Source organism: Capra hircus, unplaced genomic scaffold (assembly GCF_001704415.2).
Source record: "Capra hircus breed San Clemente unplaced genomic scaffold, ASM170441v1, whole genome shotgun sequence".
Lineage (NCBI taxonomy): Eukaryota > Metazoa > Chordata > Mammalia > Artiodactyla > Bovidae > Capra > Capra hircus.
The window spans coordinates 1-27,249 of NW_017211719.1; the positions used below are offsets into that span (position 1 = coordinate 1).

General features: G+C 36.6%; 1 protein-coding gene across 1 annotated transcript; it reads right to left on the reverse strand.

Annotated features, from left to right (window-relative positions):
• Nucleotides 1–2,612: 2,612 nt before the first annotated feature.
• LOC108635183 (ubiquitin carboxyl-terminal hydrolase 33-like) lies at nt 2,613–27,243 on the reverse strand (the record flags this gene model as incomplete). The annotated part of the gene is given in 17 exon segments (XM_018045447.1): nt 2,613–3,792; nt 4,218–4,286; nt 5,431–5,533; nt 13,638–13,746; nt 14,440–14,521; nt 15,657–15,826; nt 16,789–16,915; nt 17,357–17,537; nt 17,978–18,023; nt 21,347–21,380; nt 22,007–22,101; nt 22,202–22,374; nt 23,497–23,612; nt 24,803–24,890; nt 24,892–24,929; nt 27,104–27,206; nt 27,208–27,243. Coding segments are annotated over 17 exon segments (1,728 nt in total), but the record flags the coding sequence as incomplete, so codon positions are not given.
• Nucleotides 27,244–27,249: the final 6 nt, after the last annotated feature.

The following is a 27,249-nucleotide window of genomic DNA, read 5'->3' on the forward strand; positions in this document are numbered from 1 at the left end:
TTTTTTTTGAATATGTTTTTGTATTTTCTGGATATATATCCGGGAATGGAACTGTCGGGTCATATAGTAGCTCTCATGCACGTGAATTTGAGCAAACTGCAGGAGACAGTGAAGGATAGGGAAGTCTAGTGAGCTGTATGTAGGCCATGGAGTTGCAGTCAGACACAACTTAGCAACTGAAAAACAATGAACAGCAGCTTTATTTTCAGTTTTCTGAGAAACCGCCATACTGTTTTCCACAATGGCTATACAATTTACATTGCCACAAAACGTACAAGGGTTCCCTTTTCTTCACGTCCTAGCCAACATCAGTTATTTGTGTTCTGATGATAGCCATTGTGACGGATGTGAGGTGATTATGTCAGTGTGGTTTTGATCTGATTCACCGATTAACACTTGCCACCTCTTGTGACTCTCTTCCTGCTTTCTCACGTTAACTTCATATACCATGATTTCAATCCTAAAAATTTAACCATGTATTTCCTACCAAGATCATCCCTTCATACTACTATAGGAGTTATCACACTAGAAATTTAATACTGAAATATTACCTAATGTATATTGCCTGGCCAATCCAAATTTCCCCAACTGTCCTAATATCACTCCTTAAAAATTTTGTCCAATCCAGGATCAATCCAGGACCATTTTTTGGTAATGTTTTCTTAATCTTCAGGCTTTGTCTTTCATAACTAATTTTTTGAAGCACCTAGGAAAATTATTTTGTATAATATGCCTTTTTGAAACAGTTATCTTGATTTCGTCCCTCATGATTAGATTCAGATTAAATATTTTTGGCAGCCTTCTTACACAGATGTGTCCTTAAGAGTTACACATTTTGAAAAGGAGAAAGAGAATAAGGGATTATATTAAGTGCCACGTTAAGTATATGTAACAATACCCCTAACTATCATAATCCAATCATCAAGTATGGCAGACACACAGATATTCAGACCACCCTTCAAGAAAGCACTCACTACCAGATGAGGAGAGTGCTTGGCTGACAGCATCTTGCTGTTAGTCCCTCCAGTGTCAATTAGAGGTCATTCTCTTTTCCAGGCAGCCCCTAGTAACAGTAAAAGAGCCAAGCCATTCTTGCCCAGTGTGAGACTTCTCTAAGGGACAGCCCTGGTTAGGTTTTCACTGTGCTGCAGAGACTGTCAGGTCTGCATTACGGTCTGCTAACTCCTGCTCAATCCTGCCTCCTATTTTCTTTCACTGTTACTCTTCAGAAAGCATTTGCACTTCTTGCTCCATCTCAGTGTCTGCTTCCTGGAAAACTCAGCCTGAAACATTCTTGTTTAAGAGATTAAAAAAAAAAAACAGGAGATCTGGAAACTTTAAGTGCTATTTCAAAACAATTCATAGTAGAAAGATGACTTATCTACTAGTAAAGTTTAGGGGCAGGAGAAGAAGGGGACAACCGAGGATGAGATGGCTGGATGGCATCACTGACTGGACGGACGCGAGTATGAGTGAACTCCGGGAGTTGGTGATGGACAGGGAGGCCTGGTGTGCTGTGATTCATGGGATTGCAATGAGTAGGACACGACTGAGCGACTGAACTGAACTGAACTGAAGAGGATATGAATATAGGCAAACGGACTCCAGGGTTCAAAAACTAACCACTTTCATGTTATAAATCAATGTAGTAGTCTTAAAATATTGTAGGCCCTCAGTATCTCTTAACTGCAATTTTCCTACTTTTCAGCTCAAGTAGTTCCAAGAAAATCATCCTCAGACAAACCAAATTTTTTAATTTGATATCTATTAACACATATGCCAACTTTTAGCTGAGTCTATGGGGTTAACCCTTTATGTACTGTTTTGTTATGCATTTAGTGACTATAATGTTAAAAAAAAAAAAAAGAGTTCTTAGAGACTACTCCTTTTTTTTGGCCGTCCCATGTGGCAGGTGGAATTCCCCCAACCAGGGATCCAATCCATGTCCCCTGCAGGGAAGTGTGGAATCTTAACCACTGGACCGCCAGGAAATCTAAGACCAGTATTCTTATCAATATTATATATCCCAATGACAGATGCTATTAATGAATCTAATGCTAACACCATAATCTGTTTTAAAATAATTCAGTGGGCGATAATATACCATGGTGAATGAAAACAGTGGTATAAAGTTACAATGACTTTAGTTGTAGTCTCATATCTGCTACTTCTCTGCTGTACATATGACTTTGGGCAAGCCACCTAACCTAAGTCATAGGGTTGTAACCAGGATAAAGTGTAAGTAACACACTTAGTAGAGTGCCTGAAACATGATAAATGGAAAGCACTAAACCTTTTTTGATTATCTCCTAAATGCCAAGCATAATACTAAGCTCTGGTGATTCAAGACAGATCAGTAATACCATTCAATCCTTGAAGAGGATCACAGCATAATCATGAGAAAGAAGAAAACTAAAAGCTATCTATATTTTTAAAAATTCAAATAGATTCTAATGGCTCATTATTTAATTTCATTAAATACCAAAACTTTAAATACTATACCAAATGACTTAATTTGCATATTGTTGATTAGAAATAACAAGACATTAGTATCAACAGACTTTATACCCTTCACCCTTAATATCTGTCAAATAAATACAACATCCAAGTTATAAATTTTTAAATCATTTTTATTGAACTGATTTTAATAATACTGTTTTAGCTGGTGGCAGCTGCCCCAGACCAAAACAAAGCCACTGTGAATGCTATTCAACATTCTCAAAGTAATCCCATTTGTTTTTGTACTTGGAATATAATTAAACTTTTGACATCACATAATCAAGCAAATAGCAGTGCATACTATGTTATTCAAAAAGACTTTATGCATTTCATTTAAAAAATCATTTTGCAAGAGGCTTCAGCATTATCAACACATTCTATACTTCATGCTCTCAAAATAAAAGTGCCCTAAAACTAACCCTAAAGTTTTTTTTTACTGTTATTAATGAACACTATTCAGGGTTATAGGAACTGAAATTTAACATTTTACAGTGTAAGAGGCAATAAATTATTAATATCTGCTGACACAAATTGCACTCAGACTAAATACATCATTGCTACATTCAAAAAGACATTTTGTAAATATTAATATGCTAATTCATATGCTGCAGTGCAAAAGAAGTGACACCCTAACAGTTTCCTGAGCTTTAGGAAATTAACAACATCTTTCTGACTGTGACACTCAATTTAAAATAGGCTCTTTATAATATGAAGCCATGTCAAAACTATACAATTAAATTAGGTTTTTAGAGAACTGAAAAGATTGGTCAGAGTTATGGTGGTTTACGGTAATGAAAAAGTTTTCAAAGCAAAAGTATTTACAAAGCTACAAAGGACTATGGATTTACATGTAGTATAAAGATCAAAGATAACCTGATTGCCAAATGATCACAATTATCCCCTCTCTTTCAAAAATATTACACTGAAAGACTTTATAAGTTATCTAGCATTAAATATGCCAACCTGTAGAATATTATACATTTTAACACATTCTTCCATAATGCCCAGTAAGAAGGAAAAAAGCTAAAACATTAAAAATCAAGAAAATAAACATGCTTTTAGGAATGTTTTTGCAAGGGAATATGCTAGGAGAAGTGAAAATGATTTCTCATCAGGACTCTATATATCCTCCGAATTACAAAGACCGAGTTTCTACTTCAATTTTTTCTTCTGCTTGTACTGCATCAGGATCAACATGAACAACTGGAGGTCGCAAGATAACTTCGGGGCCTCCACCATATATAGACTGTAGGAAATTCCATGTTTCTTCAGAAATCTGACCAGAATCTGCTCCTACAAATCAAGTACATAGAGAAAAAACAGTATTCACAAACTTTCACCTTCATATTGCAAAAGCTTTCATAATGTACCCCCAATACGAATACTCTAGGAATAATTGAGAAGTTTCAGAACATGAATCTTCAGGCTATCAGCCCATATAGTTATAGGCTGCAACTTTATGGTCTGCCTTAAAAAGTTAGAGATTCTTTTACCTACATATTCTTTTTTTTTAATTAATTTTTATTGGTGTACAGTTGCTTTACAATGTTGTATTAGTTTCTATGGTACACCAAAGTGAATCAGCTATATAGCCCCTCTTTTTTGGATTTCCTTCCAATTTAGATCACCACAGAGCATTGACTACTAAGAGTCTCCTGAACTACAGAGTGTGACAAATCACTAACAAGCAAAGGCTTAATAGTATTAGCCAAACTTACCTTGCCTGAGTATCACATTGCCACATTTGGTGACTGCAATTTTAGTGTTATCAATAGGACCTGGAGGATCTAAGTTAAAAGGCAAAACAAATAATCAAAATGCATAAATGCACCAAACAACTACATATTCCTGAACCTGAATTAATGAAGGATACAACTGTTTAATCAGATTATTTTGAAGTCAGATTATTCTAGTTAGTTCTTAACTGTCTTATTCTGAGCTTCTTTCCTTTTGGGTCTTAGTTCCCCAAAACAGAACCAGGAAAGCAGACAAGTAAAGTTTTCTCACTACCACCCAAAATTTAATAAAAATAATTTCTTAACTATCCATTTGGGAATTACAGATTAAAATGTACTTTTAATGCTACAAAAGAACAATTCCTTTGTAATTTAAAAGAATCAACTCTCAGTTTCAGACTGTCATTAAACTAAAAATATTACACAGGGCAATGTAAAATGCATATATATATATATAATATATATATATTTTGCCTGTACCTCAAGGTTTGCAGGATCTTAGTTCCCTGACCAGGGATTGGACCTGGATCCTTGGTAGTGAAAACACAGTATTCTAACCACTGGCTGTCAGGGAATTCTCAAAATGAATCCTTTTTAAGGGAAAAAAACTCTGTTTTCCCCTTGAATACAAAAGTATAGTGCACCTTCATTTTCAAAAACTTTTAAAAAGAAAAAAAGGCACAAGAAGAAAAAAATACTGTGATCCCACTACAGAAAGATAGGCAAATTATTTTCACATCTTTCGTGGTCTTTTTGCCTTTGTATATGTTTGCCTTTTTTTTAAAACAAAAAAAAGTTTGACTATGCATACTATATTATAACCTTTTTCATATATCAAGAACTTCTTATTTTTTAATTATTAAACACTGTTATACAAATAATTTTTAAAGTTCATGTAGTATCCATTGTAACAGATGCACCATAATTTAACCAATCTTATTGTTGGAAGGATTAAAAAAAATTTTTTAATGTTAAGATTGTAGGCTAGTTTTTATTTAGTTCCCTTATACTTTCCACGAATATGCTATAATTTGTGAAAGTTTTTAAAAAATTAAAAATAACCAAAATATAAACTAGACTGTATGATCCCTGATCTCCTGTTCAGTAGTTTAATTCCAAATACATATATTCAAAAAACATTTGTCAAGTAAACAAAAATTTTGCAAAGAATTTTGTCTTTCTGTTACACACTTACCTCCATCTTTACCCTTCACAAAACTTTCCCATTCTCTAAACCATTGCATACTGATGCAATAAAAAGTAGCTGGAGAGTCCTCCTCTTGGAATGCTCTGTTGAGCTACAGGGGAAAAAAAAAAATCAGTCACTTAAAGTCTAAAACGTGTTTTGTAGCAGAATACAACCATTCTACTTCATTATCTGATGAGGCCAACTCCTCATACACAAAGAATGTGATGGACGTTGATGCTAAGTTATCTTAATAGGACATGTTAACACCTGATAAACATTCAATCAATCCATCTATTGAGTTTTAAGACAAAACCCTAGAGTTATGGAAAAATTACAGACTTGCATTTTAAAAAACAGCTTTAAAAAATAAAAAAGTTTTATTAAAGAATAATCCACCTACATTAACATAAAGTTCAATGGTTTTCCGTTTATAGTTATGCAACCACTACCACAATCCATTAAAACATTTCTGACACCCTAAAAAGTTCCCCTGCACCCATTTGCAATCAATCACTTCCTCGCAGCCCCAGGAAACCACTGATCTACTTTACCCTTTTATAAAAAGAAGTTTCATATAAATGGAATGAGACATCTCACAGTCACGTTTTGTCTTATCTTCTTTCACTTGCATAATGTTTCTAAGATTCATCATATGCATGCATCAGTAGCTCTACCATTTTTATGCTGAGTTGTATTCCATTGTATGGATATACCACATCTTGTTTATCTATTTGGCACCAGATGGGTATATCAATTATTTCCAATTTGGGACAACTACGACCAATTCTGCTATGAGCATCTGTGTACAGGGTTTTACAGACTTTAATGATCATTTCTCTGGTGTTGTGTGAAAGTTGCTCAGTCTTGTCCAACTCTTTGCGACCTCATAGACTATACATTCCAGAGATTTCTCCAGGCCAGAATACTGGAGTGGGTAGCCTTTCCCCTCTCCAGGGGATCTTCCCAACCCAGGGATCAAACCCAGGTCTCCGCATTGCAGGCAGATTCCTTACCAGCGGAGCCACAAGGGAAGCCCCATTTCTCTGAAGTAAATACCTAAGAATGAGATTGCTGAGTCACGTGTTGCTGCTGCTGCTCAGTCGCTAAGTTGTGTCCGACTCTTTGTGACCCCATGGAATGTAGCATGTCAGGCGGAGTCCTGTGCTGAGTGGCTGTTTAACCTCTAAAAAATTTTCAAGCTGGTTGTCAGTTGGTACGTAACACTACATGTCCACCAACAATATTTATGAGATTTCTAGTTTTCTACATTTTTGTCAGAACTTGATATTGTCCTCTTGTTTTAGTCATTCTAAAAAGTGTGTAATGGTATCTCACTGTAGCTATAATTCGCATTTTACTAATGACTAATGAGAATGTGTATTTATTCATATGCTTAGTTCAGTTCAGTTCAGTCACTCAGTCGTGTCCAACTCTGCGACCCCATGAATCGCAGCACGCCAGGCCTCCCTGTCCATCACCAACTCCCGGAGTTCACTCAGACTCACGTCCATCGAGTCAGTGATGCCATCCAGCCATCTCATCCTCTCTAGTCCCCTTCTCCTCCTGCCCCCGATCCCTCCCAGTATCAGAGTCTTTTCCAATGAGTCAGCTCTTCACATGAGGTGGCCAAAGTACTGGAGTTTCAACTTTAGCATCAGTCCTTCCAAAGAAATCCCAGGGCTGATCTCCTTCAGAATAGACTGGTTGGATCTCCTTGCAGTCCATGGGACTCTTAAGAGTCTTCTCCAACATCACAGTTCAAAAGCATCAATTCTTCGGCGCTCAGCCTTCTTCACAGTCCAACTCTCACATCCATACATGACCACTGGAAAAACCATAGCCTTGACTAGACACACCTTTGTTGGCAAAGTAATGTCTCTGTTTTTCAATATGCTATCTAGGTTGGTCGTTAACTTTTCTTCCAAGGAGTAAGCATGTTTTATTTTCATGGCTGCAATCACCATCTGCAGTGATTTTGGAGCCCCCCAAAATAAAATCTGACACTGTTTCCACTGTTTCCCCATCTATTTCCCATGAAGTATTGGGACCAGATGCCATGATCTTCGTTTTCTGAATGTTGAGCTTTAAGCCAACTTTTTCACTCTCCCCTTTCACTTTCCTCAAGAGGCTTTTGAGTTCCTCTTCACTTTCTGCCATCAGGGTGGTGTCATCTGCATATCTGAGGTGATTGGTATTTCTCCCGGCAATCTTGATTCCAGCTTGTGCTTCTTCCAGCCCAGTGTTTCTCATGATGTACTCTGCACAGAAGTTAAATAAGCAGGGGACAGTATACAGCCTTGACGTACTCTTTTTCCTATTTGGAACCAGTCTGTTGCTCCATGTCCAGTTCTAACTGTTGCTTCCTGACCTGCATACAGGTATTTCAAGAGGCAGGTCAGGTGGTCTGGTATTCCCATCTCTTTCACAATTTTCCACAGTTTATTGTGATCCACACAGTCAAAGGCTTTGGCATAGTCAAGAAAGCAGAAATAGATGTTTTTCTGGAACTCTCTTGCTTTTCGATGATCCAATGGATATTGGCAATTTGATCTCTGGTTCCTCTGCCTTTTCTAAAACCAGCTTGAACATCTGGAAGTTCACGGTTCATGTGTTGCTGAAGCGTGGCTTGGAGAATTTTGAGCATTAGTCAATGCTCATAAAGTAAGAATAATGTATATTACAATATTTTGCTTATTTTCAAACTGGAATATCTGTCTTCTTGAATTATATGAATTCTTTACATAACCTGGATATAAGTCCCTTGATGGTAAGTGATTTACAAATGCCTAGAACTGGATTTCGGAGAAGGAAGTAATCTTGCCTGGAAAATCCCATGGATGGAGGAGCCTGGCAGGCTGAAGTCCATGGGGTCATGAAGGGTAGGACACGACTGAGTGGGTGACTTCACTTTCACTTTTCACTTTCATACACTGGAGAAGGAAATGGCAACCCACTCCAGTGTTCTTGCCTGGAGAATCCCAGGGATAGCGGAGCCTGGTGGGCTGCAGTCTGGGGTTGGACAGAGTCGGACACGGCTGAAGCGACTTAACAGCAGCAGCACTGGACTTGGGTCTACCTTCCTAATGTACGTTTCTTCTAGTATCAGCGTTGCTGGTCTTACTGATTGTCCCATTAACTGAGATGATATACCATCCCACATTGCCTCTGACAATGTAACTAACTTTACACAAAGTAAATGAAGAAGTAGGGTCACATCCATAAGATTCACTAACTGTACCATATATTATTGTTGTTTAGTAGCTAAGTTGTTTCCAACTCTTTTGCAACCCCATGGACTGTAGCCCACCAGGCTCCACTGTCCATGGAATTATCCAAGGAAGAACACAGGAGTGGGTTGTCATTTCCTTCTTCAGGGGATCTTCTCAACCCAGGGATTGAACCTGCATCACCTGCATCAGCAGGCAGATTCTTTACTACCGACCATCACCTAAAAGTCGCTGGTCTACTGAATACTGTTTTTGTGCCTAGGTGACAAAACACTGTGGGTCTGGTACTGTCCTATACAATGCAGTATATACCCCAAACTGTATAGTCCATGGGGTCGTAAAGAGACGGTCAAGACTGAGCAACTTTCACACAACACCAGAAAAATGATCATTAAAGTCTGCAAAATGCTGTACATAGGGTTTTCTTAAACATTTGACACAAATGATAAAAACCTAGAAATACTGATATAATACTAGCATCTAATCCTCAGACTCCATCATTTTTCTAAATGATCCAATAATATTGTTTATAGTCAAAGATTCCAGTTAAGAATCACCTATTGGGTGATTCCTGGCAGTCCAGTGGTTGAGACCCTGCACTTCCATTTCAGGGGGCGTAGGTTTGATCCCTGATCCAGAAACTAGGATCCCACATACTGCATGATCAAAAATGGATCCCCCAAAAGAGAAAATCCCAAGAATCACCTGCTGCATATAACTTCCCATTTCCTTTCAGTTCAGTTGCTCAGTCGTGTCCAACTGTTTGCGCCCCATGAATCGCAGCACGCTAGGCCTCACTGTCTATCACCAACTCCCAGAGTTCACTCAAATTCACTCCACTGAGTCAGTGATGCCATCCAGCGATCTCATCCTCTCTAGTCCCCTTCTCCTCCTGCCTCCAATCCCTCCCAGCATTAGAGTCTTTTCCAATGAGTCAACTCTTTGCATGAGGTGGCCGAAGTACTGGAGTTTCAGCTTTAGCATCAGTCCTTCCAGTGAACACCCAAGACTGGTCTCCTCTAGGATGGACTGGTTGGATCTCCTTGCAGTCCAAGGGACTCTCAAGAGTCTTCTCCAACACCACAGTTCAAAAGCATCAATTCTTCGGCGCTCAGCTTTCTTCACAGTTCAACTCTCACATCCATACATGACCACTGGAAAAACCATAGCCTTGACTAGACGAACCTTTGTTGGCAAAGTAATGTCTCTGTTTTTCAATATGCTATCTAGGCTGGTCATTAACTTTCCTTTCAAGGAGTAAGCGTCTTTTAATTTCTTGGCTGCAATCATGTGATTTTGGAGCCCCCCAAAATAAAGTCTGACACTGTTTCCCCATCTATTTCCCAAGAAGTGATGGGACCAGATGTCATGATCTTTGTTTTCTGAATGTTGAGCCTTAGGCCAACTTTTTCACTCTCCTCTTTCACTTTCGTCAAGAGGTTATTTAGTTCCTCTTCACTTTCTGCCATAAGGGTGGTGTCATCTGCATGTCTGAGGTTACTGATATTTCTCCCAGCAAACTTGATTCCAGCTGGTGCTTCTTCCAGCCCAGCTATCTCATGACGTACTCTGCATAGAAGTTAAATAAGCAGGGTGACAATATACAGCCTTGACGTACTCCTTTTCCTATTTGGAACCAGTCTGTTGTTCCATGTCCAGTTCTAACTGTTGCTTCCTGACCTGCATATAGGTTTCTCAAGAGGCAGGTCAGGTGGTCTAGTAGTCCCATCTCTTTCAGAATTTTCCAGTTTGTTGTGATCCACACAGTCAAAGGCTTTGGCATAGTCAAGAAAGCAGAAATAGATGTTTTTCTGGAACTCTCTTGCTTTTTCGATGATCCAGCGGATGTTGGCAATTTGATCTCTGGTTCCTCTGCCTTTTCTAAAACCAGCTTGAACATCTGGAAGTTCACGGTTCGCGTATTGCTAAAGCCTGGCTTGGAGAATTTTGAGCATTACTTTACTAGCGTGTCAGATGAGTGCAATTGTGCAGTAGTTTCAGCATTCTTTGGGATTGCTTTTCTTTGGGATTGGAATGAAAACTGACCTTTTCCAGTCCTGTGGCCACTGCTGAGTTTTCCAAATTTGCTGGCATATTGAGTGCAGCACTTTCACAGCATCATCTTTCAGGATTTGAAATAGCTCAACTGGAATTCCATCACCTCCACTAGCTTTGCTCGTAGTGACGCTTTCTAAGGCCCACTTGACTTTACATTCCAGGATGTCTGGCTCTAGGTGAGTGATCACACCATCGTGATTATCTGGGTCGTGCAACTCTTTTTTGCGCAGTTCTTCTGTGTATTCTTGCCACCTCTTCTTAATATCTTCTGCTTCTGTTAGGTCCATACCATTTCTGTCCTTTATATAATACTATTATTTGCCAGCAAAGGTCCATCTAGTCAAGGCTATGGTTTTTCCAGTGGTCATGTATGGCTGCGAGAGTTGGACTATAAAGAAAGCTGAGCCCTTAAGAATTGATGCTTTTGAACTGTGGTGTTGGAGAAGACTCTTGAGAGTCCTTTGGACTTCAAGGAGATCCAACCAGTCCATCCTAAAGGAGATCAGTCCTAGGTGCTCATTGGAAGGACTAATGTTGAAGCTGAAACTCCAATACTTTGGCCACCTGATGTGAAGAGCTGACTCACTGGAAAAGACCCTGATGTTGGGAAAGATTGAGGGCAGAAAGAGAAGGGGATGAGAGAGGATGAGATGGTTAGATGGCATCACCAACTTAATGGACATGAATTTGGGTAATTCTCCGGGAATTGGCGATGGACAGGGAGGCCAGGCATGCTGCAATCCATGTGGTCACAGAAAGTCAGACAAGACTGAGCGACTGAACTGAACTGAAGAATATTATAATTTATTTTGAAGCCCACATTATCCGAAATTCAGCAAGGAAAAGTCCCTTCAAGCTGGCTTCTGTGTACTTCTGACATTTCCCCAATCATTCTTCAAAAACTTCTTAAGTTTTTGGAATAGTATGAAATCCCAAGCTCATCTTGCAATTCTCTTGCCTCAGCCCTGAAAGCAGCCATTTCTCCAAGGAGGGCTGGTCACTTTGACTACAGAAAGATGTTTAGAAGCCAAGATCTGAAGAAAGCTGGGTATGCTCAATCCTACTGGAGTTATCCAGGCCTTTTCAGCAACAAGAGTTGGGAAATTAATTTAGGTTCATCATTCATTTCTATCTACATGTACATGTACACACATTCATAGCTCCGTATGTATGTGTATGGGCTTCCCAGGTGGCCCAGTGGTAAAGAATCCACCTGGCAATGCAGGAGACGCAAGAGACGGGTTTATTCCCTGGGTCAGGAAGATCCCCTGGAGGAGGAAATGGCAACCCACTTCAGCATTCTTGCAAGGATAATCCCATGGACAGAGGAACCTGGCGAGCCACAGTCCAGAAAGTCCCAAAGAGTTCGACATGACAGAGCACGCACACACATATGCATATGTCTGTGACAGCGAGTTCACAAAGATATCTACAATTTTAATCCAATAACAAAGAGTCCACTTTAGTTTTTTCTCTTTCAGTATATGTAACTCCTTTATCGGACAATAAGAAATCTGGCTCTCATTATGCCTGTATTATCTGATCAATCCTACACATGGAATCAATCCCACACAAGAAATCAGTCCCTCAAATCTGCCACCACCACTACGCTGTGCCTCCTCACATATCCATCTCCAGCCAACATGGAAATCCATTTCTATGTTGCCTGTGCTCCAACACCCTTGACCAGGCCCACGCTACTACAAAAAGCTTTCTTTACCTTGTCTGGGCTCTGAAACCCCACTGTGAGCCACTGTCCCTGCTCCTATCTCAAGTATGGCAGCCTACCCACCTTCCATATTTCCTGAAAGTCAGCTACAGTCTTCTTGATCTTCACTGACAGTTCTTTTAGTAGTTATTTAAGTCTTGCATTGCTTGTATTCCTATTCTACTCAAAATACTTAGAATGGCTTCTATTGATCAAACCCTAATGGATAGTCATTAGCCATCTATTTAAGTATTCATGGAATGACCTATTTTTAATATTTAACTAAAATTTGCCTCTTTAGGAAGCAAATGAGATTCAAGAACAATAAATCAATCCACACCTGTAATATTCTCCTGTGTATGTAAAAATGTCTTTATTTAGGCAAGGGCACACACAAAAAAACACCTCTAAATCTATGAACAGAAACAGGTATGTGTGAAGAGCAGTGTGTGTCCACAACATGAAATGTACTATTCATCTGTAGTATCTACTCAATAACTTCTCCCCATCTTTTACTAAAAAAAATCTCAATTTTCCCTTACAGAATTATCCCTCCACCAATATAATTTGAACAGGAATACAATGAACATGCCTCTCAAGTGACCCAAACTCTAGTAGGATTCTCTATTAGGAATTCGAATAAATAAATAGTTGGAGCCGTTTTACTGACAGTACCACTTTGAAGAAACTTACTTCATGCTACCTAGACAAATTGAAGTGTATTCTTTCTCTCCATAAAACCTGGTTATTCAGCTCTTCCTATTGATTCTGATCAGACTTTCTATTGCCTGTAATCAAGAAACATCTTATAATATATTCACTTTGTGGGAACTAGGTCTAAGTATAGAGAGCTCCCCCAAACAATATTTACTTTACAAAGGAGTGAAAGTAGAGAACGGAATCTGAGTAGATGCCTTCCAAAACAATCACTAGCTTATCGAAACCTATAACTGACTATTTCAATAAGACTTCTTGCCAGTGCCAATACACAAACCAAAATTTATTACCAATCCATGAAAACAAAAATCCACAAAGGAAGAACTTAACTCACTAGAACTACAGTCACCTTACTGGGGTCTCTCACTGTTATGTGACTGTAACACTTAAAATCTATTACAACTCTTTCATCCAATCATTTCACTTACAGAGTTTTTCTAAGGGTCACTTCTTTTTCTTTATTCTAGATCATTTTTCTAATTTGAAAAGCATCATTTTTTTACCCGAATAAAAATTTCCAATTCAGTTTTTCTTCTTTTTTCAATTTTCTCTGCTTCAATCTGGCAAGTGTGACAAATGTACAGATGGTTGACAGCTGGTCCTCCTCCATACCTAAGGCATGAAGAATATTAATAATTATGATAATTTGGAGGAAAGCTGATCTAGGAAATGTATCCAAGTTTTCATAAAATGTAAAAACTAAATTATTGTGAGGACTTGATTTTATGCTTTTCAGGGTCAATGATTATATCAGTTTATTGGTTTGTCTGCTTTATCTATATTTGAACTCTCCCTTACAGCTACTTTTGTTACAAAATGTTTGGGGCAACAATAACATACAATAAAAGAAGTAGCTGTCAAAAATTAGCATGTTTATATGTTTATAAATCTTAAGTTATACACAGCCACAGTTTTAATCAAGTTTTAATCAGGAGGAGACTTCCCCTGTCCACTCAAGTAAGAATTCATGAAATGAATTATTTTCAATGTATTTTAAGAAATGTATTAGGGGATTGCGTGAAATATTTTTAAATAAAATTTAAAACTTTAGAGAGTTAAATATCACAGCATATCTTTATAGATAGACGATCAGAACAGAAAAATTAGAATTAATTATCTAGATCAGGGCCACTCTAGCTACAAAAGTCTCTCCAGTCATGCTTCAGCGTGAATAAATGAAGGAAAATGGGAATATTCTACATAAGCAACATACAGCACAAGGAGCACATACAAAATAACCAATCTCTCTTTAACAAATTTCATAAGCTGATTTTCACAATATCATACTGATTAAAAAAAACAAACCTGCTATATAGGTTATCCCAAATGTTCTGAGGCAGCATCAAAACCAGGTCTTCAATATAACCAGCTTTTCGTGGAGGAACACCTAGGAAAGTTTAAAATGAATCTGTTTTGTTCCTTTTGTTAATTTTAACTGATTAATTCTTAGCATTTTTTCAGTTATTATTCTTAAAAAATCTCCCCAAGAGGTAGAAAATTAAGTATAAATATATGTTCCTGAAGATATATTTTCTCTTGAAATATAGAGTAAGTTAACCAAGATGTTCAGGTATTTAACTTACATAAATCTTTACTAAGCATTGACTATGTATTGGGGCAAACCAGAGATAAATCAGAGATAATCTTTTCTTCATGGAGCTTATAATCCAGAAGAAGAAATGAAGAATTTACATGAGTAACCAAAATAAAAGGCAGGCACGGATAAATGCCTTGAAAGGATTATAGGGAGATTCTGAACAGGAAGAGACTTAAGTTAATAGCTCAAGTGGGAGAAAGTAATAAGAGAAAAATTTCACATACAGAAATATTTTCAAAGTTTAGATTTCTAAACCCAATACAGGACATTTGTACTATCTCTTGAGGTTTCACTGCAAAAATAATTAATAAATGAGAATAACAAGTCTTCGACCATGAAATTTAATTAAAAGTGTCACACTAAGGTATTATTTGTCATGGGAACAGGCAGTAACACAGTCAGTCACAAAGGCAGAAGTTATATTTAGCAAATAACTGCGTGAGGTTTTTTTTGTTGTTGTTAAATTCCAAGTACATTTTTTTGGTTAGGAAAAGAGCCAGCTATTCATTTAGACAAAAGGGATAAGAGCCATGGATACGGTTGGAGCTGGATGTCTCTCAGCTGAGAAAAATGATGAGCAATAGAAGTGATCCCTGTACCTTACTCAGGTGTTTATGCATCTGTCTTTACTATGAAACTGGAGCTTTGAGAACAGAAACAGTGTTTCTGGTATTTTTAGACTCTAGCACAGCATTTGGAAATGGTACCCAATAAATATTAATATCTATTCTACAAAGAGGCTATAGATTACCCATACTTATAAGAAAAAACTAATTTTTGAGACGACAGTAAATTAAATACATTTATGTTGGAATGTAGATGGGAAATGGAAAATAAATGGAAGAGGAAAATCCTTGGCTCTTGCCTTATTTGTAAATTATTTAATAGCAACTTCCTACTACTACTTTTCATTAGAGTTTCTTACCTCCATGAATACAGAGAAAATCATTATTTGAAATAGGGCCAGGTTCAGCAAAGGTCTTAAATTTATTTAGCCACTGTCGAGAAATATAAAACTGAAGGAGACTTGGTTCCATTATGTTCAACAAATTTGATATTCTTCGCCTCTCTTTTTGTGCTTCTTCACTGCTCTTCCTATTAAGGACAATGATTCATTATATTCAATAAGCATTTTACTCCATTAGGCTAGTAAAGTGGATTTTTCCACTTCCTTATTAGACTTTGCATACACACTAATAGAGTTATCCAGTTGTCCATGGGGGACTGGTTCCAGGAACCCTGCAGATACCAAAGCCTTATATAAAATGGTGTAGCATTTGCATGTAACCTGTGCATATCCTCTCATATACATTAAATTACTTCTAGATTACATAATATCTAATATAATATAAATGCTGTGCAAACATTAGTATATAGGGCATAAATGGTAGCTAGATAGTTACTGGTGAGCAATTTCAAGTTTTGCTTTTTGGAACTTTCTGGAATCTTTCCCTCCCCAATATTTCTTATCTGCCATTGGCTGAATCCTCAGATGCAAAACCCATGCACATGGAAGGTGGACTGTACTGTGAATCTTATTAGGTCTTGAAAATTATTCACAGGAAATATATTGTACTTTGCTCCTTGCCTCCCCCACTACATTATAACCCTAGGGGTGATATCTAGGTGATAACTACTGGTATCCACATAACTACTGTTAGAAAACAGACATTCAAATGATTGCTAACAAGACAGTAGCTTGTACAATCTTTTAGAGGATACTGTAAAGTATATTATATTAATACCTCCTTTATTGGCTATGTTAGGAGAAAATTTGGTATTTAGTTCCTACTATCAGTGCTTAATTTTTAAAAGTAAAACAAATGTTTCTAAAACAAAATATAACCCTTTGCCCCTCAACTAAATGATTTAACATTTTCTTAACAAAAGATCATTCTACACACAAACCTTCACTTTTACTCACATAATGAGAGTAAAACAATTTCTAATCTTTACTCAGCAATCCACTCTGAAAGTCTTAGAAGTCACTATTAACCTCAATATGAGATGCTTTGTCATCTTTGTCAAAACAGCCTACTCATGAGTTATTACCTCACCTGTAGAAGAGAACATAAGCTTCTGCATTTTGTACAGTAGACTCTGAAACTTCAGTGACACTCTGGTCGTCAAATTCATACCAGAGATTATTTAGATTGTTTCGGCAGTAGGCAATATAGTGTCCACCTGAATTCAGGAAGATAAAATTTAAATTATTTCAGTGATATAAAATTAACACAAGAATGGAAGATAAAACTAGTTTTGTAGTCTCACTTCCTACCTAGCAGAGATATAGCAAGAACTAACCTATTTTTTCCAGTAGGTACCCTTACAACCATCATTGGAGGAAATAAAAATCATAACAAAGAATGCAATCTTAAAAAAAAAGTGTAAAAATAATCATGTTAAAATCCTTACTATTTATCTTAACACACAATGTATTTCTACTATTTTAAACATGAGAGTAAAATTATTTAAATTCTTAAAATTTCTGACATTTTAAAAACCAAAATAAAAGAATTAATAAAAATCTTTTACATTTTTTTTTGTTCAATCAGGCCTTGTTTGAGATCAACTCAGATGTTTCTTTTTTTAATGCAAAATCGTATGTCAAACTTGGATACTTACTACTTGCAGTTCCATGGTGACAAATGACTGACAGAAGATCATAGTTAACAATTTGCGCTGGACTATCTTTAGCTAGAAATGGTTGAAGATCCAGGCCTTCCAGTGGAAATGAAACATGGGTACTGATTTTGGTGGAAAACATCAGTTCATGTCTGAATCTTTTAAGATGGATGCACAAAATCTTTTTAAAAGAGAAAGGTAGGATTATTTCAAAATTTCTTGTTCTAGATAAAGGAGTCTATTAAATATACTTATTGTCAAGATTAAACATAATCATCCAATTCTTAATCATCCAATTAACATTCCAGAGATGTTAAAATGTGGAAATCCTGAAATGTGGTACTTCCTAACTCCATAGCTACTAGTTTTTCCAATTTTACACTTTATACCTGCAAGACCCTACAATGTCTGATTAAACTGTGTTTAACACAGTTTTATTTACTGCTAGGGGCACTTACTTGATCCAGTATTTTTAAAATGGATAATCATAATGGGTATACATAGCAAATGGTCAATAGGACCACTTCAATCTTCAACAAATGCTAAAGTATTCACTGCACTGTGTTACATTAAAGCTTCACCTACCGCATAAAATGAAATGAATGGTCATAAAGTCCATACCTCAGGAAACTTTTGTACTTTACAAAACTTTACTCCATTTCTCAACCTAAGGGGTAAAGGGAAAATCAATTTTAATAAAACTGTTTCCCATACAAATCTACAAAACCTTTAGTATTTTCAAATATACAGCAAAATCTTTTAGAAAATGCAGAGACAAAGGTATCAAACTAAAAACACTTACTACTGAATTATATGCTACCAATTAAAAACATACTAATAAAACACTGGAATCACTTTCTGTTAAAAATTATTTAAATTAAGATAAAACTTCAGAGTTATGTAATTCTTTGATGAAAAATCTACTGTCTGTGGTCTGGCTATGCCTTTACAACATTCATGTATCAGCTGAAACTAGGTAAAATAAAATCCTAGTTTTATAGGATTGGTTGGTCAGGTCAATATATTATATAACCTTTATTCTTTTTTTTTTTTTTTGTAAAAATATATCTATTTACTTGGTTACACCAGGTTTTAGCTGCAGCATGTGGAATCTTTTATTAATAGGCCCCCTCCATTGGGAGCATGGAGTCTCAGCCACTTGACCACCAGGGAAGTCCCTACAACCTTTACCCCGAATGTGGAAATTAATAACTTAAGATAAATAAAGAATGGCTATTATTAATAACCAATTTTTTTTTTTTGCCATATCACATGGCTGGTAGGATCTTAGTTTCCCAATCAGGGATCAAACACGGGTCCTTGACAGTGAAAGCACAGAGTCTTAACTACTAGTTCAGTTTAGTTCAGTTGCTCAGTTATGTCTGACTCTTTGCGACCCCATGAATCTCAGCACGCCAGGCCTCCCTGTCCATCACCAACTCCCGGGGTTCACTCAAACTCACATCCATCGAGTCGGTGATGCCATCTACCATCTCATTCTCTGTCGTCCCCTTCTCCTGCCCCCAATCCTTCCAGCATCAGAGTCTTTTCCAGTGAGTCAACTCTTTGCATGAGGTGGCCAAAGTACTGGAGTTTCAGCTTTAGCATCAGTCCTTCCAAAGAAATCCCAGGGCTGATCTCCTTCAGAATAGACTGGTTGGATCTCCTTGCAGTCCATGGGACTCTCAAGAGTCTTCTCCAACACCACAGTTCAAAAGCATCAATTCTTTGGCGCTCAGCTTTCTTCACAGTCCAACTCTCACATCCATACATGACTACTGGAAAAACCATAGGCTTGACTAGACGGATCTTTATTGGCAAAGTAATGTCTCTGCTTTTGAATATGCTATCTAGGTTGGTCATTAACTTTTCTTCCAAGGAGTAAGTGTCTTTTAATTTCATGGCTGCAATCACCATCTGCAGTGATTTTGGAGCCCAAAAAAATAAAGTCTGACACTGTTTCCACTCTTTCCTCATCTATTTCCCATGAAGTGATGGGACCAGATGCCATGATTTTTGTTTTCTGAATGTTGAGCTTTAAGCCATCATTTTCACTCTCCTCTTTCATGTTCATCAAGAGGCTTTTTAGTTCCTCTTCACTTTCTGCCATAAGGGTGGTGTCATCTGCATATCTGAGGTGATTGGTATTTCTCCCGGCAATCTTGATTCCAGCTTGTGTTTCTCATGATGTACTCTGCATAGAAGTTAAATAAGCAGGGTGACAGTGTACAGCCTTGACGTACTCCTTTTCCTATTGGGAACCAGTCTGTTGCTCCATGTCCAGTTCTAACTGTTGCTTCCCGACCTGCATATAGGTATCTCAAGAGGCAGGTCAGGTGGTCTGGTAGTCCCATCTCTTTCACAATTTTCCACAGTTTATTGTGATCCACACAGTCAAAGGCTTTGGCATAGTCTATAAAGCAGAAATAGATGTTTTTCTGGAACTCTTTTGCTTTTTCGATGATCCAGTGGATGTTGGCCAATTTGATCTCTGGTTCCTCTGCCTTTTCTAAAACCAGCTTGAACATCTGGAAGTTCACGTGTTGTTACTAGAGTGCCAGTGAATTCCCAATAATCAATACTAACATATACTTGACAGATCTCAGGGCTTCCTTGGTGGCTCAGAGGTTAAAGCATCCGCCTGAAATGTGAGAGACCCAGGTTCGATCCCTTGGTGGGGAAGATCCCCTGCAGAAGGAAATGGCAACCCACTCCAGTATTCTTGCCTGGAGAATCCCACGTACTGAGAAGCCTGGTGGGCTATCGTCCACAGGGTCACAGAGTCAGACACAACAGAGCAACTTCATTTTCACTGACAGATCTCTACTTTGATTTTGGATTCTGGGGTGGATGCAAGTTCTTTTCCATCTTCATTATTACCTTTTTTTAGCTGGCACTGTTTTCCCAAGAAAGATTTCCCCTCTGGGCCAACTCTGTCTTCAGCAATCAACTGTAACTTCCAGGACAAACTGATAATAAGTACTTTCTAATTCACTAGAAGTGTACTTTTTTTTAGAAAGTACAGGCAGCTTTTCTTCCTTACTGACCAAACAGTACACTTTACCTTTTTGTCATGAAGAAGACCAATAGCTGTAGATCAACATTTCCCTGGGTTTTTGACAAAAGCCATAAGCTTGTATTATGAAGATTTTGTATCTTATTAGAAGGCTTTTATTTTTCTATTAGAGAGATTCAGAAAAATTTTCTAGTTCATTCTACCTCAAACGTATTTGCTTTCAATTCTTCATTTTTCTTTTCTAACTCATCACCAAGAAGACTTAAAAGCCTAAATTTATTACAAGATAGAAAAAGGCAGCTAGCATAGATATAAAGAAACAAAATCATACTTTTCGGTTTTTTAAATAGTATGACGCTTTTCATTGTTCATATTTTACTTATTTTTTAATTGGAGGATAACTGCTTTACAACGTTGTCCTGGTTTCTGCCATACAACTTGAATGAGTCATAATTATAAATACAACCCTTCCCTCTTGAGCTTTCCTTCCTCCTCAAATCCATACTTTTCTTATCTTTTTTTTTTTTTACTTGGCCCTCATATAGCAGGTAACATTACAGACAATATAACCTTTCTGAATTTTACACAGACTTGAAACTATGTACCTTTATAATCACTTTCACTTCTTAAATCTAGCCTGTCACGGTGAGAAACCACAAGAGAATACTGCATTATTTATGATGGCAGAATTAACCTAGGTAATAAAAATGCACGTTCTATATCCTAGTATATGTCTATAATATATACGGAAAATGTTTTCTTTGCAAAATGACATACTTACTTATCTCAAAATACACTGTCACATATTCGCTAAGCCTATTAAATTTGTTAAATTTTTAACCTTGGATTTGTTTTACAGAATAGGTTTCTTCATTTTTACTAGGACAAATCTCACCTGTCCAATTCAAATAACCAAGAAAAATATCATTTAAAATACAAAGCATGCAATTAAAAGCACTGCCAATGACACTTACTTTTTGCATTTTTCACAACTGTACATATTATCACCTGAGGATAGAACAGATCTGGTTATTCCTCTCCAATTAAAAGCAAGCTATTTTCTTTTGGTTTTGCAGTTCTTTGAGTTTGTCACGCTGATTCCGTAGAACAGTAATGCACTTTTCAGTCTCTGCTCAAGTCGGCATATTAACCTTGCCTACAACACCCTTCACCTCCCTCTTGTTTTCAACCCAGAAGGCCCATCTCAAATAACACTGCGCCCATTTATTCACTCAACAAAATTCAGACTGTGTATTGTATGCTGAAGCAAGGTGCTGGCACCTCAAAATACTGAAGGATTGGATTTAAACACGACTGAGAAATTCATACTAATTCAGATTCACAGTCTTTTATACTGGCTGAATTTTCCCTTTTTTCAATCTCAGAGCAGATTTAACACACTTCAAATATTGTATTGTCTAGTACTATAGGAGTTTGTATCAGTTATTTCAAGATATTACTTATAGTATTTATGTCGTCATGACAGATGCTGGCACTGCGGCAATACGGGCAAGCACTATTTAAGCTGCCTCAAAATTTAGCTTTTACGAATACATTTCATATTTAGTCCTACTAATATTTTAGCTCATTCACAACAGTTTAACCATAGATGAAAACTATTTTGTATTTCTTACCTTTTAGTTCATCTCTGGCAAAGAAGGCAGCAAGACAATCTTGCAAGGTTACTATTGGACCCCAAAACCAGCTAGGGACACATGAGACAACAAACCTGAAACATCATTGACAGAAAAAAGAAAGGAAATGTTCTGCCAGTACAGCAGAAACAGCGTTTTAACAATGAACTAGTAACAAAGAAAATGCACACATACCTCTTCACATACTCCATGAAAAAAGCTATCCACCCTTGTGGAGCATATGCTTCGCCACATGATCCTGCTTTGACTATAGATGTTGGATGACTTGATGAATGCAGCTTAGCAAGGTCTTCCTTGCCAGGAATCGGCAAGGACAGATCTTGAAAGGTCTCGAGGGTTACAGACACCTAAAATTGTTTTGTGTTTTAAGAATGGCATGAAAATAATCCAGCACAAACACCTGAGGACAGATTTTAGACGGCAAAGATCCAAGCAAATTATAATAAGGAAAAAAACCAAAACACCAAACTGCTTTTTATAGTAATATCAAAGCAAAAATAGTAACAACTAAAGCAAAACTGCTTTGTACCAAGAACTGTTCTAAATTTAATCTTCGCACACACTATAACTACTAACATCCCCATTAGTCAAGAACACAGTGGTAAACAGAAGTACCTCACACCCAGCCACTGTAGCTTGAGGTTCAAACTGTTTATCACTACTGCATTTGTTTTTGAAAATGACCTCTAGTGATAGTTATTAAATGCAGTTTAAAAAACAAGATGCAAAACCTAAACAGCTGAAAATATTTCAGGATAATTCTATTTAAATAACTGATACTAAAATAGACTATTGAAAACCCTTAGATTTGACTTAATTCTAACACAATAACAGAAAACCTTCTTGGGGTTATTTCTTTTTTGAGATATGTCATTTTACATTTAATTATATTCATCACTATACTGAAGTAAAACCATTCTTAAAACCTCTAAGAAATTCAGGAATTTAGAGGTATTATTAAAAATCTCATGATGATATTAATTTATGCTCTTCTGTATAAACCTGATACTACTTTTATTATCTGAATCCAATCTTAACATGAGAAAATATTTACAAAACCATACAACCAAGTGAGATGATACATTCATAGCCTTGTACAAGTCAGTAACAACTGTTTCCTACTAATTTCATCAGCCTTGGGAGAATATGCATGTGTTTCAAATTCTGGTTGCTGAGCAACATACTCCTTTATTTGTGACCAGAGATGAAGAACTGAGTTAATTCTTCCTACTAATGCGTGCCTGTTCAATGACAAGTCAAGACCCATCCTTAAAAAAGTATGCTGCTTTACTTCCAAAAAAACAAGTTCTACTCTTAGAATCAATTTATACTTATGCAAACACCTGAAATACATGTATAATCATCAATAGCAAAGAGAAGGAATTAAAACTACTCACACCATCTTGTCAGTTTTTTAAAAAAGCATTTGAAAGAAATTTTCCTGTGTATTATAATCCTCACATACTCACCCTGTCACAAGTGAGACACTGAACTGAACTAATGATTGTTCCATCAAATATGTCTGAAATAACACTTCGGTATTTCTTGTGCTGTTTTTTTCTCTTTGGAGATAATGCAGATTGAACTAGGATTGAAAAAACAAGTATAGAATAATTTTTTCTTTTAGAAATCAAAATAGTTCCTTTACACTTTTTCTGAAACTATTAACAGCAAAATTACTCTGCTGAAAAATATCTGTCAAAAACACCATTCAAGAGCACTACCTAAAGAAAACACAAAAAAACAACCAAAAATCCTCAAAGAGAAACCGTGATGAAATAGAAAGGGTTTCAGTCTCCCCATCTTGACTTCAACCAAAACAGTTTTGCTTTTACTTATTTGTTGTTGCTTCCAAGTAAGGCTTTGTTTGAAAGAAAGGATTCTATTAAGTTTTTGAGAGGTCTTTATATATTCTAGATACAAGCCCTCTGTCAGCTATGTGATTTACAAATATTTTCTCCCAATCTTTTCATTCTCTTAATAATTTTGCTAAAAAAGATTTTAATTTTTTTTAATTTACGGATCATGCTTTTTATGTCTTTGATGTCTTTAAATAATTCTAACACAAAGTCATAAAGACTCTTTAACTTCACGCAACATTAAGCATAAAACATAAAACCCAATCATCCTACATCCAGGTGTTTATCCTGAACAAGTGACAATTCATGTTCATACAGAAACTAGTACATAAATATTTTATTTGTAACTGCCAAATACTGGAAACAAATTCAAATATCCTTCAGTGAGTATATGCACTCACTGAGTTCAGTGTATTACACAGCATAGTCACACAATGAGATATTAAGTAATAAAAAAGAACTATTCAGACATGTAATGTGACTGTATCTCAAATGCATTAAGCTAAGTGAAAGCAGCCTATTTCAAAATACTATGTTCTTTATGATTACATGTATATGACATTCTGGAAAAGGAAAAAACAATAGGAATAAAGAACAGATAGGGCTGGGGCTTTGGGAGGGAATGGAATAGTACTATGGATGAAACAGTACTATGAGGGACTTCTTTGGGGAGCTGGAACTGTTCTACACTGTGTTTGTGGTGGTGGTTCTAACAATCTATGCATGTGCTGAAACTCAGAACCCTATGCCAAAAGAGTAAACTCTGTCATACATAAATTTGTGCCACACACACAAAAATATTTTAAATCATGGCTGTATAAAATGATGCTGTCAATTTTAAAAAGCCTGAATAATATTTCATAATTAACACTTTAAACTATCAAAGCAAAGGAACCTGAGTAACTGAAACTTCTACCTTTTTTATGTGTGGGTGGCAATCCTGGCCACAAATTGCCTGATTTAGGAGGGCTTGTGCCTGATAATCGTGGATTAACACCTTCATTTTGATGGCAGGTCATTCAAATGGACATCAGTAATATATTCTGTAATATTTAAAATTTGTATTATTACCTTAAATAGTAAAATTATTCCACCCTGTCAAAGAAAGCTTTTTTCATTTGAGATTTTGAACACTATTCACAGTAATAAATGTCAGGTGAAATACTCAACAGACATTATGCTTGCTAAGTGAGTAACAGTGATTTTCCCCCTAAGAGTTCAATTAATGTTCATAACACATTACTGTTGTAGGGAATACAGAAAGTGTGCAGTGGAACTATAAAGCGGAAGAGGACTGTATTTGTCCTAATTTAGTATTTAAAAAACTAAAGCAAATTGGGCAGTTTTTAGAAAGCTTTAAAACCATATGGGAGAAAAAGAGATTATCTTCCCAAACTAACATAGTAATCAAAATCCAGGAAGAAATTTAGGCATGAAATAATTATAAATTATTTTATTCTTACTGTAATAAAAGGAAATAAAACCCTCTGTCAGAAAAAACATCTTTTTTTGAGAATTAAATTATGAATCAAGAAAATATAAGTGCTGTGAGAGCTATCTTGATTTGCTGTTGGATTCCTAGTATATGGATGCCATGGCGAGAGACTGCTAAAAAAGCATTTGAGAAGAAGAGAGAAGTGTACATAACAGATGCTGAAACAGAATGATTTCAGAGTTTTCCAGATAATGCACAAGAAATGACTTTTATGACTTTCACAGAGGCATTTCTCATTATTATCTCAACCATGATTAAAAGTAGACTGATAATACTAGGGAAGAAAAATAGGAGGAGAGGAGGAGACTCACTCTAGGACTTTTAGAAGGGAATAAAGTTAACACAATCTAGGTCAGGGAAGGTCAGGGATTAGCAAATGATCCCTACAAAAGACCAGATGGTATATAGTTTAGGTTTTTGTGTGTCATATATCGTCTTTGTTACATTTTTCAATCAGAAAATGTAAAAGCTCAGATCCCTGATCTAGGTCATCAATTAGTTACTAATTGTAATAGACTTGTTATGGAACAATAAAGAACTAGTAGGTAACTTGATTAGGTTTTTTACGAGGAAAGGCTAGATAGCAGACTGCTAAGTCTTTCAATACTGATATTTTACATAACTAATGATTAAACAACTTCTAACCACAGCTAAACTTCTAAACATTTATGTCAGTATAATCAAGGGCCTGACACATTTTCTTGACTAGAAGGCATTTATGCACTGCACACAAGTATTACTGCACAAGTATTAATGCACTGAACCACGAGTATTCCTGTGGTTAAGGAAATATCCTTCTTCTCCAGAAAAAAGTTGTGTTCATTCAAAAACCTTAGTAAATTTAGTACTGCCCACTATTCAGTAGTTATAGAAGATAAATTTTTTATGTTCCTTGTCTCCCATTTATTTTAAGATCAGAGAATCTGAATCTCTGACGGTTTGATTTTATGTGCTTTGGAGAATTAAATACCACATTAAGCTAAGACAAGTTAACCCAAGAAAAAATAAATGTAAAATGCAAAACAACTCAACTGTCTTTCATTTGGCCACTTGCTCTTTCTCAAAAGAATAGTGACCCAGTACTGTGGTATAACCCTATCAAAACAGAGTTCATTGTAATACATTACACTCCTATGCCAAGCATACACTAAATATTTTGTAACTGACATGACTCCAATGACAGCAATCTAAATCTAATAGTCTACAATTTTGATTATTTTGCTCTTTTACAAATCTGCTTAATACTCACATGCAAATAGTAACTAAACTCTACTAATTAGATCACTCCAGTGTTCTTGCCTGGAGAATCCCAGGGATGGGAGAGGCTTGTGGGCCGTCTATGGGTCACACAGAGTCGGACACAATTGAAGTGACTTAGCAGCAGCAGCAGCTACTAGTTAGAAAGCGCAAAAGTAACATCTATTTAATTCCCCTCTTTTATTTTTTGGCTGTACCACGGCAGCATGTGGGATCTCAGATCCCCAAACAGGGATAGAACCTACACTCCCTGTAGTGGAAGCACAGAGTCTTAACCACTGGGCTGCCAGGGAAAGTCCTCCCTACTTCTTTAAATTAGTATGGCTGAACTATAAGGTCACGAACTGCACACAAAATATTAATTTTAGAAAACAGTAAAATTACAAATATAATCTTGAACACATATCTTGCACCCTTTGTCCACAAATGAAAACACTATCATTTGCAAATTATAAAAATTGTCACCTGAAGCTCTGCTGTGTATTTGCACTTTGACAGTTTCCTGGTTGTTCAAATCCGCTGTTTCAGATACAGAGTCTCTATCTTTATCTAATTCTCCTTCAGAATTTTACTTTATTAATCTTGTTGCACATCTTCTCTTTTTGCCAATC